Here is a 16,931-nt window from a genome sequence, read left to right as displayed (position 1 = left end):
GTATTTGCCCACCAGCAGTAGCCGCCCCCAGGCTCTGCTTTTTTTTATGTGCCTGGCGGCTTACTCCTGCAGGTGGCAGTATAAACATTATAGTACGAATGATCTCCCCTGTGTACTTCAATGAACATAAGAAAGCAGAATTAGTGTTGTAATAGTCCATGGATCATTGTACAAATTGCTTTCCACATAAATTACATCTGTGTGTTTTATAGTTAAATTTAGCAGGAGAAAATTGAACTGTATTCACACATAACAATAGTATAAGTGCACTGGTCTACATTCATTTACATTTTAGTGAAAGCTAACTGGCTAATATATATTTGGGGAAGCTACACATTTTTCACTTTGCAAGGTTGCGGAAAAAAGAAAGTTCAACAAATCTTGGATCTAAACTCAATAAAACCTAAAAATCTTCCCCTGCAGTGGGACTGCGCCTACACTGCAAGCGTTAAGTGCATCATTTTGTCTGGGGGACTTGGTAAAGCACTTTTAGTTACTCTGCTCCCACATGCTCCTCTTTGCTGCTAGATACCATAGGTACTGTAGCCTCTTCTACCTTCCCATCTGGTGGTCTACAATCCTCTGATATCATCAGGATTGATGCATGAACCACAGCCCTGCACTGGATATGAAGATGCTGAGGAACAGTCCACCACCATGGGGAAGTGCCATCTGCCAGGGAAGCAGAGCAGGTAAGTAAAAAAGCTTTTCCCTCTCTTAGCAGGGTTGCCAACCGCCAGTAAATTTACTGGCAGTTTGTAAAAATCTGTTTTTTTTTCAACTGCCAGTAAATATCAGGGGCTGATAATTTCATTCTTTGTTTAGGTATTATCAGTGTTTCCAAATCATGTTTATACTATTCAAATATTCACTTTCTGTCCCAATTTTAATTGGATTTTGAAAATTTTGGGCTGTTGTGGAAACAAGGATTGGTGATAAAGCATCAGTGGAGACACCTTTTTCCCATAACTCTTACAGAAGTGAATTTCCCTTCCATGGGGTAGATTTCTTCTCACTTTCGGTTGTCTCCCTCCGTTTGTAAGTAGGAGTCGTTTGTAAGTCTGGTGTTTGGAACTCGGGGACCGCCTGTAATGGTACCCCCTTGTGTCTACTAAAGAGCAGCACATTTTGCCTGCGGGTCAGAAATATATGCGATTATGCATGGATTCCTGACCCACACAACTTTGTACCTAGCTTCACTGCTTATTCATCATCCCCTAGACTTAATGTGGAATTCCAGTTATATTGTTGTTTATTAAAAGTCAACAGCTACAAAAAGTGTAGCTGCAGACTTTTAATAAACTGCCACTCACCTGTCCCATGATCCAGCCGTACACTCACCTCTCCCCGTGTCCTCCCTCTGCGGTGCCATCATCCCTACTATAAGTCCTGGCTGTGACAGCTTGCGGCTACACAGCCCATGCGCGAGCGGCGCTTCGCTGCACTCTGTGACTGGTCTCAAAGTCTTCTAGGACCTGTCATTTGTACCAGAAGGGTAGAACTTAGGGAGGGAGAACTTCCACTTCCGATCGCCTAAGGAGATCGGAAGTAGGAGAAGGTACCTGTGAAAATCTGTACCTTCTCCCCGACTCCTCCCCAAAAGCTCAGTTTCACAAACAGGAGTCGGGGGCAGAAGTACCAATTTTGGGTGGAACTCCGCTTTAATGAGCATTCAAACCTTGCATTGTAGGAAGGACCCCACAGCTTTTCCCACAGAGTTCAGCTTTAAAAAACAGTCGGTAAATGGCTGTTTCACATCCCAAGCATATAGGTGCTGTACTTCTTCACAAACTCCCTTTTAATTGTAATCTATAATAAGATAATGAACACTGCAACAAAGAAAAAATGCAGTCAAAATTATGTTTGCGAAGACTGAACTGGTTTCTTTGAGCCCCATTACCACAGCCAAATATTCATGCCTCCATGGTCAGTATGGCCCCACATTTTAAACTGTTAAACGGTCAGGTTTAGGCCCCTTTCACACGGGGCGGGAGGTGCATTGGCGGTAAAGCGCCAATATTTTTAGCGCCACTTTACCGCTAATTTTGCGCCGCTATTTGGCTGAGAAAGGGTTAAAACCGCCCACAATGCACCTCTACAGAGGTGCATTGCCGGCGGTACAGCTGCGGTGTCCCATTGATTTCAATGGGCGGGAGCGGTATACACAACGCTTCAAAGATGTGGCTAGCAGGACTTTTTTACTGTACTGCTGGCGCACCGCTCCAGTGTCGGGCTTTCACACTTGAGACATAGCAGTGGCTGTTTAGGTCCGGTTTGCAGGCGCTATTTTTAGCGCAATTATGCCTGCAAACCGCTCCAGTGTGAAAGGGGTCTTAGTGCTAGAGCTCTATGTATAATGTACACCAGGGGTTTCCCAGGACACAGAAAGTATTAACTGATAATTAAAAATACTTGGAAGCACCAACAGCTTGCCTACATTTTGACACAGTTAGGCTTTGTTCACACTATTGTGGGTCGGGAACGCTCTTAAAAACGTATGCATTCCCGACCTGCAGGCAAAACACGCTGCTCTTTAGTAAACATGCGGGGGTGACATGAATTCTTAATAGCACCCCAACTCATTGGCAAACACAGTGCGTTCTGTGGCATCATGTGACTTTGTGTGGTGCGATTTAAAATAAAAAGAATAAATCATGGGTCTTCTTTTCCTGCATTTCTGCAGGTAGGGCAGCCCACTGCAATGAAAGGGTTACATACATACAGAATGCAGGTCGCACAGGTGGGAATCTAGCTTTAGGCCTCATCACCTTTGCTTACTTGACAAGCCCATCAGGTCATTTAAAGAAGAATTAGAGTTAGGCCAAACAAAATACTATGTTCTTACTGCCTATACGGTGGACCGTTCAAATTCATTTTACTGCATTTAGTTATACACACTAAATTTTTCGAGAATTCATGGTCATAAAAAGCAAGCAAAGTAAAAGGCCCATAAACCATCTGATCCTGAAGAGGTACCAGTTATGTGGTGAGCCAGCACCACAGTCTGGTACCATTCCTCATTTCTTGCTTGCAATAACAAATTTCATATCTTCAACATTTTCTGATACATACAGTATATAATGGTAGCAACTGCTACTAGTGTATTCTTGGAAAAATTTGTGTAGATTGTCTTACTTTAACATCAATACATTTTATAGCTGCAACAGTATGCAATTTGCCTTGCAGAGAAATTCTGCTAGAAACACATGTGAACATGCATTCATACTAAGTGAATTCATATTGTCCATCAGGGTCAAAGTAGCTAGGCATGAGTTAAACACAATGAAATATGTGATGCAATACACCAGCCTCCCTCCATGACTCATATTAGTGAAGTACACTTTACATGTGCTCTTTATGGTACACTATGGAATGCACAATACATTTGCTAAAGTGCAGAACAGTTTGTCTAAATGAAAAACTCAGGCATAACATATATGTGATAGGATTTGCTACTTAATTTCTATACCTTTACAAATGTGTTAAGAATCTAACACATATCATTTCTGCTACTTCTGCTCAGTGTATGGTAACCCAACATATAGATGTTGGGTTACCATACACTGAGCAGAATTAGCAGAAAATATGTGCGTTACATTCTATTACCAACCATCTCCTTAGCACTCATGCAATGTATAAAATAAACGCTCTTGGAACCCCCCCCCCAAAAACTTGTGTTATATATTAAAATATAAGATTCATGAAAGTTAAGCTCAGGTAATGGGGGAATGAAGGAACTTCGTACTTGTGTGTTACACAGTAGTTCATTGATCCTGCTGCAGATTAAAGAAAATCAGATACTGCTGTTAATGGCTGTAACTAGCAGCATTTATAACAAAATCCCATTAAACACTATTTTGTGCTAACGGGTCTGTTCACAGACACCTACTCTTTACATTGCACAAGAAGGTAAGAGGGTGTTTTGCAAACAATGATACCAAAAAGCTTCTCAACTCTATGTGAAAAAAAAAAACAGCAAAGCCAGTATTCTTCATGAATTCCATTAATCCCGGGCTCAGAAGAGAACAGGCTGCTTAAAAACATAAAGTTAGAATTTCTATTCCAAACTCAAACCTTAGGCACATTCTTCTACAGAAGAAATTGCTGTTAAAAAAGGAAAGGTTCACCGAGATGGTGGTGCCAGCACAGGGTATGACAGAGAGACATTAAGGGCATCGTTGTGCTGCACCAAGGATGTATGTTGATAATGCAAAACCAACTCTTTCAATGAAGCATAAAGGTAATAGGGCTCAGCAAAGCCATATCCAGTGGTTGTCTTGTAGATAACGCAGTGTTTGGTATCACCGTCGACCCTATAAATAGAAGTCAGAATAAATGAGTTAGGGGATCTAAGGTCACAGCATACACTTTCATTTTAGATCATCAGCATTGTGATTGTAATACAAACAATAGTTATCTTTGATAATCAAAATAAAGCTTCCTTGAAAAATCTTGAATGTTATAAGTGCTGCCAGTCTTCTGACAATCTTTTCCTGCAACCTCTGCTGCACTCTACTCTACTGTATTGGTGTGCCATTTATAGTGAATAGCACCATAGCACACCAAGAGCAGGTGCGTTACAAGAACTTGCACAAGCATGGATGGGCTCTTAATCTCTTAGCCAATGCCACTGCAGGGTACAGTTACTGGAGCCCCTGAAGTTTTATTAGTGCCAGCATAAAAGTAACAATAGCATAACAGAGTGCCAGCATAAAAGTAACAATACATATTCTATATTGGCATTATTATCAATTTAAATACATTTAGCCTAAGAAAAACAAACACTATTTAACCAAATTATTAGGGAATTGGGAAATATATATCTGACAGGTTTGTAACCTCATACTTACACAACAGAGCAGGCATAACAGCCTTTCTGGCGACTCTCTCGAATCAGAAAGGTACCATTTGCCTTCCCAGCCAGCATCTCTTCAGCCTGCTCTCTTTTCATCTTTCCCATGTACCAAGTGCTTTCATCATGGTGTAGGAGATCCTCCTCACCATCCCTGATGGAGTATGGGCTGCAAGGAACATAGAATATATCAAACATCTATTTTCTAAATACACAGTTTAACATAAGGCAGAACAACTTCAACAGTTGTAGGCTTTGCAGAAAATAAAGGGAAGACATGTATACACACGTCCAATAAATAGGACCAAGCCTTTGTCTCCAATATATAGATTGATCCCATGTACTGTTTGTTTATTACCAAATCGAACAGACAAAAACTTGAAAGACATTTGAAGCAAGTGTAAACTAGCCATTAATGTGTGTTGAAGCTGAAGCAAGTGTAAATGAGCCCTTAAACTAATACTTTGTTGAAGCACCTTTTGATTTTGATCAGCATGGCGCATCTTGACTTGGCAAAATTTGCCCATTCTTCTTTGCAAAAACACTTGAAATCCTTTGCTGATTTGGATGTATGCGTTGGGTCGTTGTCATGCTGAATAAAAATCAAGTTTCTCTTCATGTTCAGCTTGCTAGCAGAAGCCTGAAGGTTTTATGCTAATATTAACTGGTATTTGGAACTGTTCATAATTCTCCCTACCTTGACTAAGGCCCCTGTTTCAGCTGAAAAAAAAACAGCCCCAAAGCATGATGCTGCCACCACCATGCTTCACTGTGGGTATGGTGTTCTTTTGGTGATGTGCAGTGTTTTTGCGCCAAACATATCTTTTGGAATTATGACCAAAAAGTTCAACCTTGGTTTCATTAGACCATAACATATTTTTTCACATGCTGTTGGGAGACTTCAGCTGTGTTTTTGCTAAATTTAGCCGGGCTTAGATGTTTTTCTTGCCACTTTACCCCAAAGCCCAGACATATGAAGAATACGGGAGATTGTTGTCACATGTACCACACCAGATATTCGTGCAGCTCCTTTAATGTTGCTGTAGGCCTCTTGGCAGCCTCCCTGACACCAGTTTTCTTCTCATAAATTTTGGAGAAATATACATTTTTTTGTAACATCACTGCTGTGCCATAGTTTCTCCACTTGATGACTGTCTTCACTGTGTTCCATGGTATATCTAATGCCTTGGAAATTATTTTGTACCCTTCTCCTGACTGATACCTTCTAACAATGAGATCCTGTTGATGTTTTGGAAGCTCTTTAGGGACCATGGCTTTTTCTGTAGAATGTAACTAAGGAAATTTAAGGAAAGACCTACTAGAACAGCTGAACTACATTTGGGGTTTATCAGAGGCACTCTAAATGATATCAGGTGTACCGAGTCATATTTAACATGAGTTTGAATGTGATTGCTTAATTCTGAACACAGCTACATCCCCAGTTATAATAACCACATTATTTTATTTTTTACTTCCCCCCTAAAAGATTTCAGTTTGTTTTTCGATTGTACAGTTTATAGGTCACATTAAAGGTGGAAAAAGTTCTAAAATTATTTATTTGTCTAATTTTTTAGATCACAGAAACCTGACATTTTAACAGGGGTGTGCAGACTTTACATATCCACTGTATATACAAATTGGATGTGTTTTTAACCGCATTCAATTTGCATAACATGTGAGTGTGACCGGCTTTCAATTAAACCAGTTCACACATGTCCACGGCAGCTGCTGTGCCATTTTAAAAAGTGTCCTGTGCGAGTCTGGATCAAGTGTGAATTCAGGGAAAAATTTCCACCTGAATCGCACCTGAACAGTTGAACAGAAACGCACAGGACACCAGACTGCAAACTGCAGCCGCATACAGTGGGGTAAAAAAGTATTTGACCCCCTGCAGATTTTGTACATTTGCCCACTGACAAAGAAACAATCAGTCTGTAATTTTAACAGTCACAGAATAACAAAAATACCCAGAAAAATGCATTTCAAATAAGTTGTAAATTGATTTGCATTTTAATGAGTGAAATAAAACACAAAACATGACTTAGTACTAGAGGTCGACCGATATGGGTTTTTCTATGGCCGATGTCGATATTTAGAAATGAGGGCGGCCGATGGCCGATATATAATGCCGATTTTTGCAGCCGATTTTTTGGGCTGATTTTTTTTTTTTACCCATTTCGTAAAATGTACCAGTTTAGTTAAATAATAAAGAATGGAGGCTAGGCGTGGGTGGTGCTGCGTTGTGGAGAGGGATGGGTGGTGCTAGGCGTGGGTGGTGCTGCGTTGTGGGGAGGGATGGGTGGTGCTGCGTTGTAGGGAGGGATGTGTGGTGCTGCGTTGTGGAGAGGGATGGCTGGTGCTGCGTTGTGGAGAGGGATGGGTGGTGCTGCGTTGTGGAGAGGGATGGGTGGTGCTGCGTTGTGGAGAAGGATGGGTGGTGCTGTGTTGTGGAGAGGGATGGGTGGTGCTGCGTTGTGGAGAGGGATGGGTGGTGCTGCAGCAAGATGATTGATTTGCAATGCATTGTGAAAATGAATGAGGATGAGAGTTACATTGTGAAGAGGATCTCCACAATGTAACTGTGATATACACCCAGAGTCATCCTCATCCATTTTCTCAATGCCAGCCTCAGCCAGGTTTCACTTTAAAAAGACATACAATTAAGTCTGCAGGGGAGCACAGTACAGTAGCACTTACCCTCCATACATGCTGTTATCTATCTGCATGCACCTGATAGGCTAGGTGCATGCTGATGAGATGACCAGCCAATCATTGAACAAGTAAAATACAAGCAGCCAGCAGGCTTCGCCTCAGCAGAAAAGAAGACAGAGCTAGTGCTGGCCACGATCTCCTGCTGGGGGGAGTTACCATGTCAGGTGGAAGATGCTTGTAAAGGGCCAATGATTGTTTCTCTAAGGCCCCGTACACACGAGGGGATCTCCGCTGGAAACGGTCCGTCGGACCGTTTCCAGCGGAGATTCCTCCTCCGGATTTGGATCCGATGGCTTGTACTCACGATCGGATCAAAATCCGCGCGGAATTCTTCCGCGGTGACGTGTCGCGCCGCGATGATGACGCGGCGACGTGCGCGACGCTGGAAGGTAAGTACTTCCACGCATGCGTCGAATCATTACGACGCATGCGAGGGAGGGGAGCGGACAGATTGATCCGGTGAGTCTGTACAGACCACCAGATCAATCCGCTGGACCCGATTCAAGCGGATAAATTTCTTAGCATGCTAAGAAATTTATATCCGCTTGAAATCGATCCGGCCGACAAATCTCCGCTAGGCCGTACAGACGACCGGATTTATCCGCTGGAACTGATCCGCAGATCAATTCCAGCGGATAGATCCGGTGGTGTGTACGAGGCCTAATACAGCTCGCCGAGGGAGGGGGCAGGGCGGTACGATACAATGCCAGTAAAATCTTTCCTTGCCTTCAATAGTGGCCATGCTGGTAGAGGATTCAGGGACACACGCTGCTGGAGCACTGGTCAGTACTGCAGGGCTGGCGGCCATGCCAGCCGTTTATTGTAATAGCCGCGAATGCCGCTAATCGGACGCTTTTTTCACAATAATCGGCCAATGCCGATTTTATAAAAACGGACAAATATCGGCCGATATATCGGTCGACCTCTACTTAGTACTCCTTGCAAAATCCTTGATGGCAATCACAGAGGTCAGACATTTCTTGTAGTTGGCCACCAGATTTTGTACCACTCCTCTTTGCAGATCCTCTCCAAGTCATTAAGGTTTCAAGGCTGACTTTTTTTTAACTCGAACCTTCAGCCCCCTCCACATATTTTCTATGGGATTAAGGCAGTGTTTCTCAATTCCAGTCCTCAGGCCCCCCCAACAGGTCAGGTTTTCAGGATTTCCATTATTTTGCACAGGTGATTTGATCAGTTTCACTGCCTTAGTAATCACCACAGCCTTTTCATCTGAGGGAAATCCTGAAAACCTGACCTGTTGGGGGGGCCTGAGGACTGGAATTGAGAAACACTGGATTAAGGTCTGAAGACTGTCTAGGCCACTCCAGGACCTTAATGTGCTTCCCCAACTCCCCCAAAGCAAATTGTTTCCACCACCATGTTTTACAATGGGAATGGTGTTCTTGGGGTCATAGGCAGCATTCCTCCTTCTCCTCCAAACACGGTGAGTTGAGTTGATGCCAAAAAGCTCGATTTTGGTCTCATCTGACTACAGCACTTTCACTCAGTTCTCCTCTGAATCATTCAGATGTTCATTAGCAAACTTTAGACGGGCCTGTACATGTGCTTTCTTGAGCAGGGGGACCTTGGTCTGAGATCATTGACAAGATTCTCCTGTGTAGTTCTGGGCTGATTCGTCATTGTTCTCATGATAAGAAAAACTCCACGAGGTGAGATCATGCATGGAGCCCCAGAGCGAGGGAGATTGACAGTTATTTTGTTTCTTCCATTTGCGAATAATCGCACCAACTGTTGTTACCCTCTCACCAAGCTGCTTGGCGATGGTCTTCTAGCCCATTCCAGCCTTGTGTAGGTCAACAATCTTGTACCTAACATCTTTGGACAGCTCTTTGGTCTTGGCCATGGTGGAGAGATTGGAATCTGACTGATTGATTGTTTCTGTGGACAGGTGTCTTTTATACAGGTAACGTTACCTGTATAGAAGACACCTGGTAGCCAGAAATCTTGCTAATTGATAGGGGATCAAATACTTACTTCACTCATTAACCACTTACAGACCGCCCGCCGTAGTTTTACGTTGGCTGTTTGAAGAGGAATACCGTTGTCATGGTAGCAGCTAGCTACCATAACCCTGGTACCCTCTACTTCAGTGGGTGGTCCGCTACAAGATAAAAGTGGACTCTTCTGCGGATACGCAGCAAAATCACATTTATCTGCGATGGGAGAGGGCCCCCCCCCCTCCCCGGTGCCATTGGCAGCGGCGGAGGCGATCCGGTCCTTTGCCTTGCTGTGTATGGAGACGAGTGAGGGGAAGATGGCCCCCACCCATCTCCATATCACTGCAGGGCCGAAGCGATGTCAAAACATTACTTCCGCCCATAAGTCTTAGGCCGGGTACACACGGACAAACATGTATGGTGAAAGCGGTCCGTCGGACCGTTTCCACCATACATGTCTGCCAGAGGGCTTCTGTACGATGGTTGTACACACCATCGTACAGAAGTCCGCGCGTAAACAATACGCGGGGCGTGTCCGCGGTGTCGCCGCGTCGATGACGCGGTGTCGCCGCGACAATGACGCGGCGACGTGGGCGGCCCGCCTTTAAAATGCTTCCACGCATGCGTCGAAGTCATTCGACGCATGCGAGGGACGGCGGGCGCCTGGACATGTACGGTAGGTCTGTACTGACGACCGTACATGTCCGAGCGGGCTGAATTCCAGCGGACTGTTTTAAAACAAGTCCAGGAATATTTGTCTGCTGGGAAAAGGCCCGGCGGGCAAATGTTTGCTGGAATTCGGCCCGCTCGCGCCCACACACGACCAAACATGTCTGCTGAAACTGGCCTGCGGGCCAGTTTCAGCAGACATGTTTGCTCGTGAGTATGGGGCCTTAAAGGAACATTTTTATTTTTTTTAGAATGACATAATTAAATTTTTATTTTTTTATTGCATTTTAGTCCAAATATGATATCTGAGGTCTTTTTGACCCTAGATCTCATATTTAAGAGGACCTGTCATGCTTTTTTCTATTACAAGGCATGTTTACATTCCTTGTAATAGGAATAAAAGTGACCCCATTTTTTTTTTAAAACAGTGTCAAAATAAATAAAATAAAATAAATAATATATATATATATATATATATATATATATATATAATGGGCCAGATTCAGGTACATTGCCGTATCTTTGTGCCGGTGTAGCGCATCTCATAAGCGCTACGCCGACGTAACATTGAGAGGCAAGAGGAGCAGTATTCACAAAGCACTTGCTCCCAAAGTTACGTCGGCGTTGCGTAAATGGGCCGGCGTAAGCCCGCCTAATTCAAAGTAGCAAGGCAGTGGGCGTGTAGTATTATAATGAAGCGTGACCCCATGTAAATGCATGGCCGAACGAACGGCGCATGCTCAGAATCACATCGCAAATACTCCCTAAGATACGTCGGCTCAATGCTTTCGACGTGAACGTAACCTACGCCCAGCCCCATTCATGTACGACTTACGCAAACGACGTAAAATACGACGCTGTTCCCGCGCCCATACCTTAACATGACTTACCCCTGCTTTATGAGGGATAAAGTTACGCCGGACGTACGCCTTACGCAAACGGCGTAGCTTACTGCGACGGACGCAAGTACGTTCGTGAATCGGCGTATCTAGCTCATTTACATATTCAACGCGTAAATCTACGGAAGCGCCCCTAGCGGCCAGCGTAAATATGCACCCAAGATACGACGGCGTAAGGAGACTTACGTCGGTTGGATCAAGCCGCAATTCAGGCGTATCTGCTTACAAGAATACGGCACATAGATACAGAGGCGCATCCTACAACTTACGCGGCGTATCAGCAGATACGTCAGAGTAAGTTGTCTGTGAATCCGGCCCATTGTTTTTAAAGCGGCCCGTTTCGACGAGCTCACGCGCAGAAGCGACCGCATATGAAAGAGGTGTTCAAACTACACATGTGAGGTATCGCCGTCATTGTTAGAGCAAGAGCAATAATTCTAGCCCCAGACCTCATCTGTAACTCAAAACATGCAACCTATAAAATATTTGCAACTTCACCTATGGAGATTTTTAAGGGTAAAAGATTGTCACCATTCCACGAGCAGGTGAAATTTTGAAGCCTGACATGTTGGGTATCAATTTACTCGGCGTAACATTATCTTTCACAATATAAAAAACAATTGGGCTAACTTTACTATTGTCTTATTTTTTTATTAAAAAAAAGTGATTTCCCCCCCCAAAAAATGCGCTTTTAAGACCGCTGCGCAAATACGGTGTGATAAAAAATATCGCAAAGACTGCCATTTTATTCTCTAGGGTGTTAGAAAATATATATATATAATGTTTGGGAGTTCAAAGTAATTTTCTAGCAAAAAAATAATGTTTTTAATTTGTAAACACCAAATCTCAGAAAGAGGCTCAGTCCTTAAGTGGTTAAAATGCAAATCAATGTAAAACTTTTTTGAAATGCGTTTTTCTGGATATTTTTGTTGTTATTCTGTCTCTCACTGTTAAAATAAACCTGCCATTAAAATTATAGACTGATCTTTTTTTTTTTTTTCAGTGGGTAAATGTACAAAATCAGTAGGGGATCAAATACTCCCCCCCCCCCCCCCTTACAGTATGTGTGAACCTAGCCTGAGAGATTTCCTTGGCTCTTTGTTGATTATTCACACTATCCTTTAACTCAATATGGAGCCAGTTTTCCATTTGCGACCATGTCCAAGGAGGTTCTACCTTAAACGTACATCAAGCTGCTTGGGGGTGGTCTTTTAGCCTTAGGTGACTCCTTAGCTTTTATTGGTCCATGTTCAATGTGGGGCACGCCATAATACCAAACATCAGTCACTACTATTCTCCATTTATATGGGCTGATTGATTACAAGATATGTGTTATATTAATTAGACAAAACTGTTTGAAATATCACAGTGATCCAATTATTTAAAACATTTTCTAGGGGTACCAACAAAGCTGTCCCGGCCATTTTAGAATATCTTTGCATATTAAGCAATAATTTTCTATTTTCACACTTATTTGCTTTTCAAAGCCATGCAAAATACAACTGAGAAAATTATATTTAATTTCATCACTTTTCAGAAGAAAGGAAATATTCAATGAACTGTAGGGGCACCAACAAATTTGTCCAGTTAAACGTCCTTAGTTTTTATATATTCACTTCCTTTCATTCAAGCAAAAACCCTAGCTTAGATGATGGCATAAAGTTCAAGGTTATGATGCTGGCAGGATTTTGATTGAAAGAGTAATGTTTATTGGCCAGTTTTACCCAAAGTGTCACTAAAGGCAAAACCTTTTTTAAATTTTTTTTGGATAGAGTAAGGAAGGGTTATAACCTGGGAGTTTTTTTTTTTGTTATGGGTGTCCCACAGGGGAGATTTCTCTTCACTTCCTGTCTCATAGCCAAAACAGGACGTGAGAGGATATCCCTCCAAAGTGAGAGAATCCCGATGTGTCACCAGAACTAGTGTCCCCATTGGAGTATTTCCCCCTCTATTACTGTTCTGATGTCAACTATGCACAGGCTAAGTGATTGACGTATGACAAAAGGTTCCCCTCGGCGCATACGGCCGCGTCACGAGTTGCCGAAAGAAGCCGAACGTTGGTGCGTATATCGCCGTATAGCGCCGACTCGCAGTCCGGCTTCTTTCGGCAACTCGTGAACCGGCCGTATGCGCCAAGGGGAAGCTTTTGTCATACGTCAATCATTTAGCCTAAGCATAGGAACGCCCACTCCCGTGGGATTCACTACCCGGAAGGCGGGGGGAAAATAACGGAAAAAAGCGGTATGTACAGCAAAAAAAAAAAAAAGATCTGCATACTGTCAATGTCGGTAGTGAGCTGAATGTAATGTTAGAATTTTTTTTAGGGTGACCCCCCCGCTTTAAATCTTGACAAGTGGGACGTCCCCAAGCAGTGTCAAAAAACGAGGGGTGGGAACAGTATCAGTAAAACCAAAATAAGTTCACCCCAAAACAAGCAGAGCTCCTCAACAGAGGAGTTGCAACTTTAAACAGCCGTCTGCAAAACCTAGCGGCCGAAAGAAGCATCAGAAGATGCACTCACAGCAACCATGTAAAATATTGAAAAAACATGTGAACGGATGACTAAGTCGCCGCCTCGCACACCTGTGAGACAGACGCTTTATGTCGGAAAACCCAGGAAGCACCAATTGCCCTGGTCGAAAGTGCCGTGACCGGAAAGGGAGCGCCCTCACCCCAAGAACATAGGCATGTATGACGGTCTGCCTGATTCACCGAGAAATGGTGGCTGACGAGACCGCCAGGCCCTTTTGTGGACCAGACACCAACACAAAAAGTGCGTCAGTTCTACAAAACTGAGCCGCAGTGGACAGGTACACCCACAAAGCGCGTACCACGCCCAAAGTGTGAAGCGCAACCTCCCCAGGCTGTGCTGGCCAAGGACATAAGGATGGAAAAATAATGTCCTCATTCAGGTGAAAAAACACCTTCGGACTAAAGGAAGGTCGTGGACGCAGCACCGCCTTATCCTTATGGAGGATCAGGTATGGTGACTTGCAAGACAAGGCTGCAAACTCAGAAAGTCTTCTGACAGAAGTAATGGCCACCTTCTGAGATAGTGTCAAGAGAGGGATCTCTCTGATGTTTTCAAAAGGAAGGTTCCTGAAGAACCGAGAGCACCAGAGTCAAAACCCATGGGGGAAGAGGTGGGTCAAGAGTGGGGAAGTTTATGACAAAACCCCTTGCACAAAGGTACCCACCAGACACTAAAAAAACACAGCCAAGGCTGAAAACTGCCCCTTAACGGTGCTTAAGGCAAGTTTCTGATCTACTCCAAGCTGTAAAAAACAGCAGGACCCTGGACACCGAGTACGTCCGTGGACGCCACCCCATCTCTTCGCACAAAGAGATGTAGGCCTTCCAGGTGGTCCAGGTGATCCTCCTGGAAGAAGACCTCCGTGCCCTCAGCATGGTTGAGATGACCGAGTCGGACAGATCCCGGTCTCTTAAAACCCGTCTTCCAATAGCCATGCCGTGAAAGACAGCGACTGTAATCAGGATGAAGTATGGGACCCTGAGACAGAAGGTCCTCCCGCATTGGCAACCGCCAGGGTACATCCGCCACCAGGCACACAAGATTGGCGTACCAAGGACGCAGAGGCCAATCTGGAGCGATTAGAATCATCGAGATCCCCTCGGCCTCCACACTGCGAAGCAGCCGAGGAAGCAACTTCAATGGGGGAGAGGCATAAAGTAGCCAATACTGACCCCACAGGGCCACCAACACGTCAGCACAGGGATCACTAGACCTGGCCACGAACTTCGACACCTTACGGTTGAGACGAGCGGCCAGGAGATCCACGCCCTGTGAGCCCCACCTCCTGCAAGGGAGTTGAAACACCTTTGAGTGCAAAGACCAGTCACCCTGGTCCAGCATTTGGCGACTCAGGTAGTCCGCTTGCCAGTTTACCAGACGGTAGACATAAGCCACAGCCGTGGCGTTGTCCGACTGAATCCTGATCGGGCGACTTAGCAACCTCCTTGACCACGAGGAGAGGCAAAGCCTGAACGCCAGGAGTTCTAGGACATTGATCGGTAGACAGGATTCCGCTAGAGTCCAGCAACCCTGGGCCGACTGGACCCCCCAGACGCCCCCCCCCCAACTTGTGAGGCTTGCGTCCGTTGTAATCACCTAGACGGGAAGGGAAGAAACGACTACCCGGACCGAAGAGCCGGTGATCTCAGCCACCAACTCAGAGAGACTCTGACTAGGTGGCTTACCTGAATCTGACGACCCAGAGACAGAGGAAATTTGTTCCACTTGGACAGTATGTCTTTCAGCAAAACACAAGTGTGGAACTGGGCATACGGAACCGCCTCGAAGGATGCTACCATCAGGCCCAGGACTCACATGCAAAAACGGAGAGACAACCATTTCCGTGATGTCAACACCTTCACTGCAGACTGAAGAGTCTTCAATCTCTCCAGGCGAAGAAAGATCTTTGCTTCCAAGGAGTCCAGGATCAATCCTAGGTACTCCAAACGCTGAGTTGGAACCAGGACTGACTTCTGATTGTTTAACACCCACCCGAACTCTAGGAGGGTCTGGCTGGCTATAGACCCATCCTCCTCCAATTCTAAGCCAGAAGCTGCTCTCAGAAGAAGGTCTTCTAAGTAGCCCACGATGGCAATGCTTCGCTGTCTCAGCAAGCTAGGATCGGTGCGAGCACCTTGGTGAAAACTCTTGGTGCTGACGCTAGGCCAAAGGGAAGAGCCACAAACTGATAGTGGTCCTCCCCTAACGTGAAGCGCAGAAACCTCTGGTGACTTGCGTGAATTGGATGCCAGAAGGTCCCCTGGATTAAGCGTAGCTACCACCGAACGAAAGGATTCCATGCGGAACTCCCTTACTCTCACAAAGGCATTGAGGGCTTTGAGGTTCAAAATTGGACGGACCGCGTCCGTCTTCGGGACCCTAAACAGATTTGAATAAAATCCCTGAAAACTCTCGTCCTGCTGGACAGGTAAAATTACCCCGCAGCTTAGCAAGTCCTGCACTGCCCCTAGCAGGGCAGACCAAAGAAAGAGAGGGAAAGAATATGTTCTGTGAATAGGAAAGAACTACCTAGTACCCCGAAGAGACCACCTCGCAGACCCACTGGTCGGAGCAGGGAGGTTCACCTAGCTGTAAACCTGCGAATCTGTCCCCCTACCCATGAGACGAGCAGGGGCAAGACTTCATGCATTGGCGGGTTTGGGTGCCAGCGTGTTCGGCTTATGCACCCAGGGACGTTTCCGTCCCCCAGTTGAGCCCTTGTTGGCCTGGGAGGGTTTACCCGCGGGCCCTGACCGATGAAAAAAAATACCGCTTCTGAGCGGGGAATGAAGGACCCGGCTCACGGCGCGGCTCCTTTCCCCTGGTGGACTGAGGAAGGAGAGTGCTCTTACGCTCAGTGACATCCTTGATAATGTCATCCAGCGAGGTACCAAAAAACCTCCCACCCCTGAAGGGTAAATCAGCCAGGGCTTTTTTGGATGCTTGGTCAATAGACCAGCATTTCAGCCAAATCAGGTGGCGCAAAACCACCGCTGAAACAGAGGCTCTGGACATCAAGGATGCTGCATCCTGTGTAGCATCGCAGACATATACAAGAACCTGGACCAACTGGTCGGCCAGTCTAACAAATTAGGGAGGGAGGTGGTGCTCCTCCACAGTCTGGTGCAAAACCTTGGCCATTCAGTGAGTGTCTGAGACATCAAGGTTGCAGCCACAACAGGCCGCGATGCAGACCCCAGAATGGTAAACATGGAGTGGGTCAGCGCCTCGGACCTCCTATCAGTATGGTCATTGAAAGCAGGGGTCCCTTCTATAGGGAGAGCAGTCACCCCCATTTTAACCGGGCA

General features: G+C 45.1%; 1 protein-coding gene across 2 annotated transcripts in view; it reads right to left on the bottom strand.

Moving 5' to 3' along the window:
• Window positions 1-3,962: 3,962 nt before the first annotated feature.
• The window catches only part of PIK3R2 (phosphoinositide-3-kinase regulatory subunit 2), a 107,296-nt gene continuing 94,327 nt past the window's right edge, over window positions 3,963-16,931 (bottom strand). For both annotated transcript variants that reach the window (XM_040326898.1, XM_040326902.1), the window contains exons 15-16: window positions 4,851-5,021; window positions 3,963-4,313 (exon numbers count right to left, since the gene is read on the bottom strand). In XM_040326898.1, coding sequence (XP_040182832.1) covers window positions 4,124-4,313; window positions 4,851-5,021 — 361 coding nt within the window. In that variant the 3' untranslated portion in view covers window positions 3,963-4,123. The remainder of the gene's footprint in view (window positions 4,314-4,850; window positions 5,022-16,931) is intronic.

This window comes from Rana temporaria, chromosome 1, assembly GCF_905171775.1.
Source record: "Rana temporaria chromosome 1, aRanTem1.1, whole genome shotgun sequence".
Lineage (NCBI taxonomy): Eukaryota > Metazoa > Chordata > Amphibia > Anura > Ranidae > Rana > Rana temporaria.
This window is presented reverse-complemented; position numbering and strand designations above follow the sequence as displayed.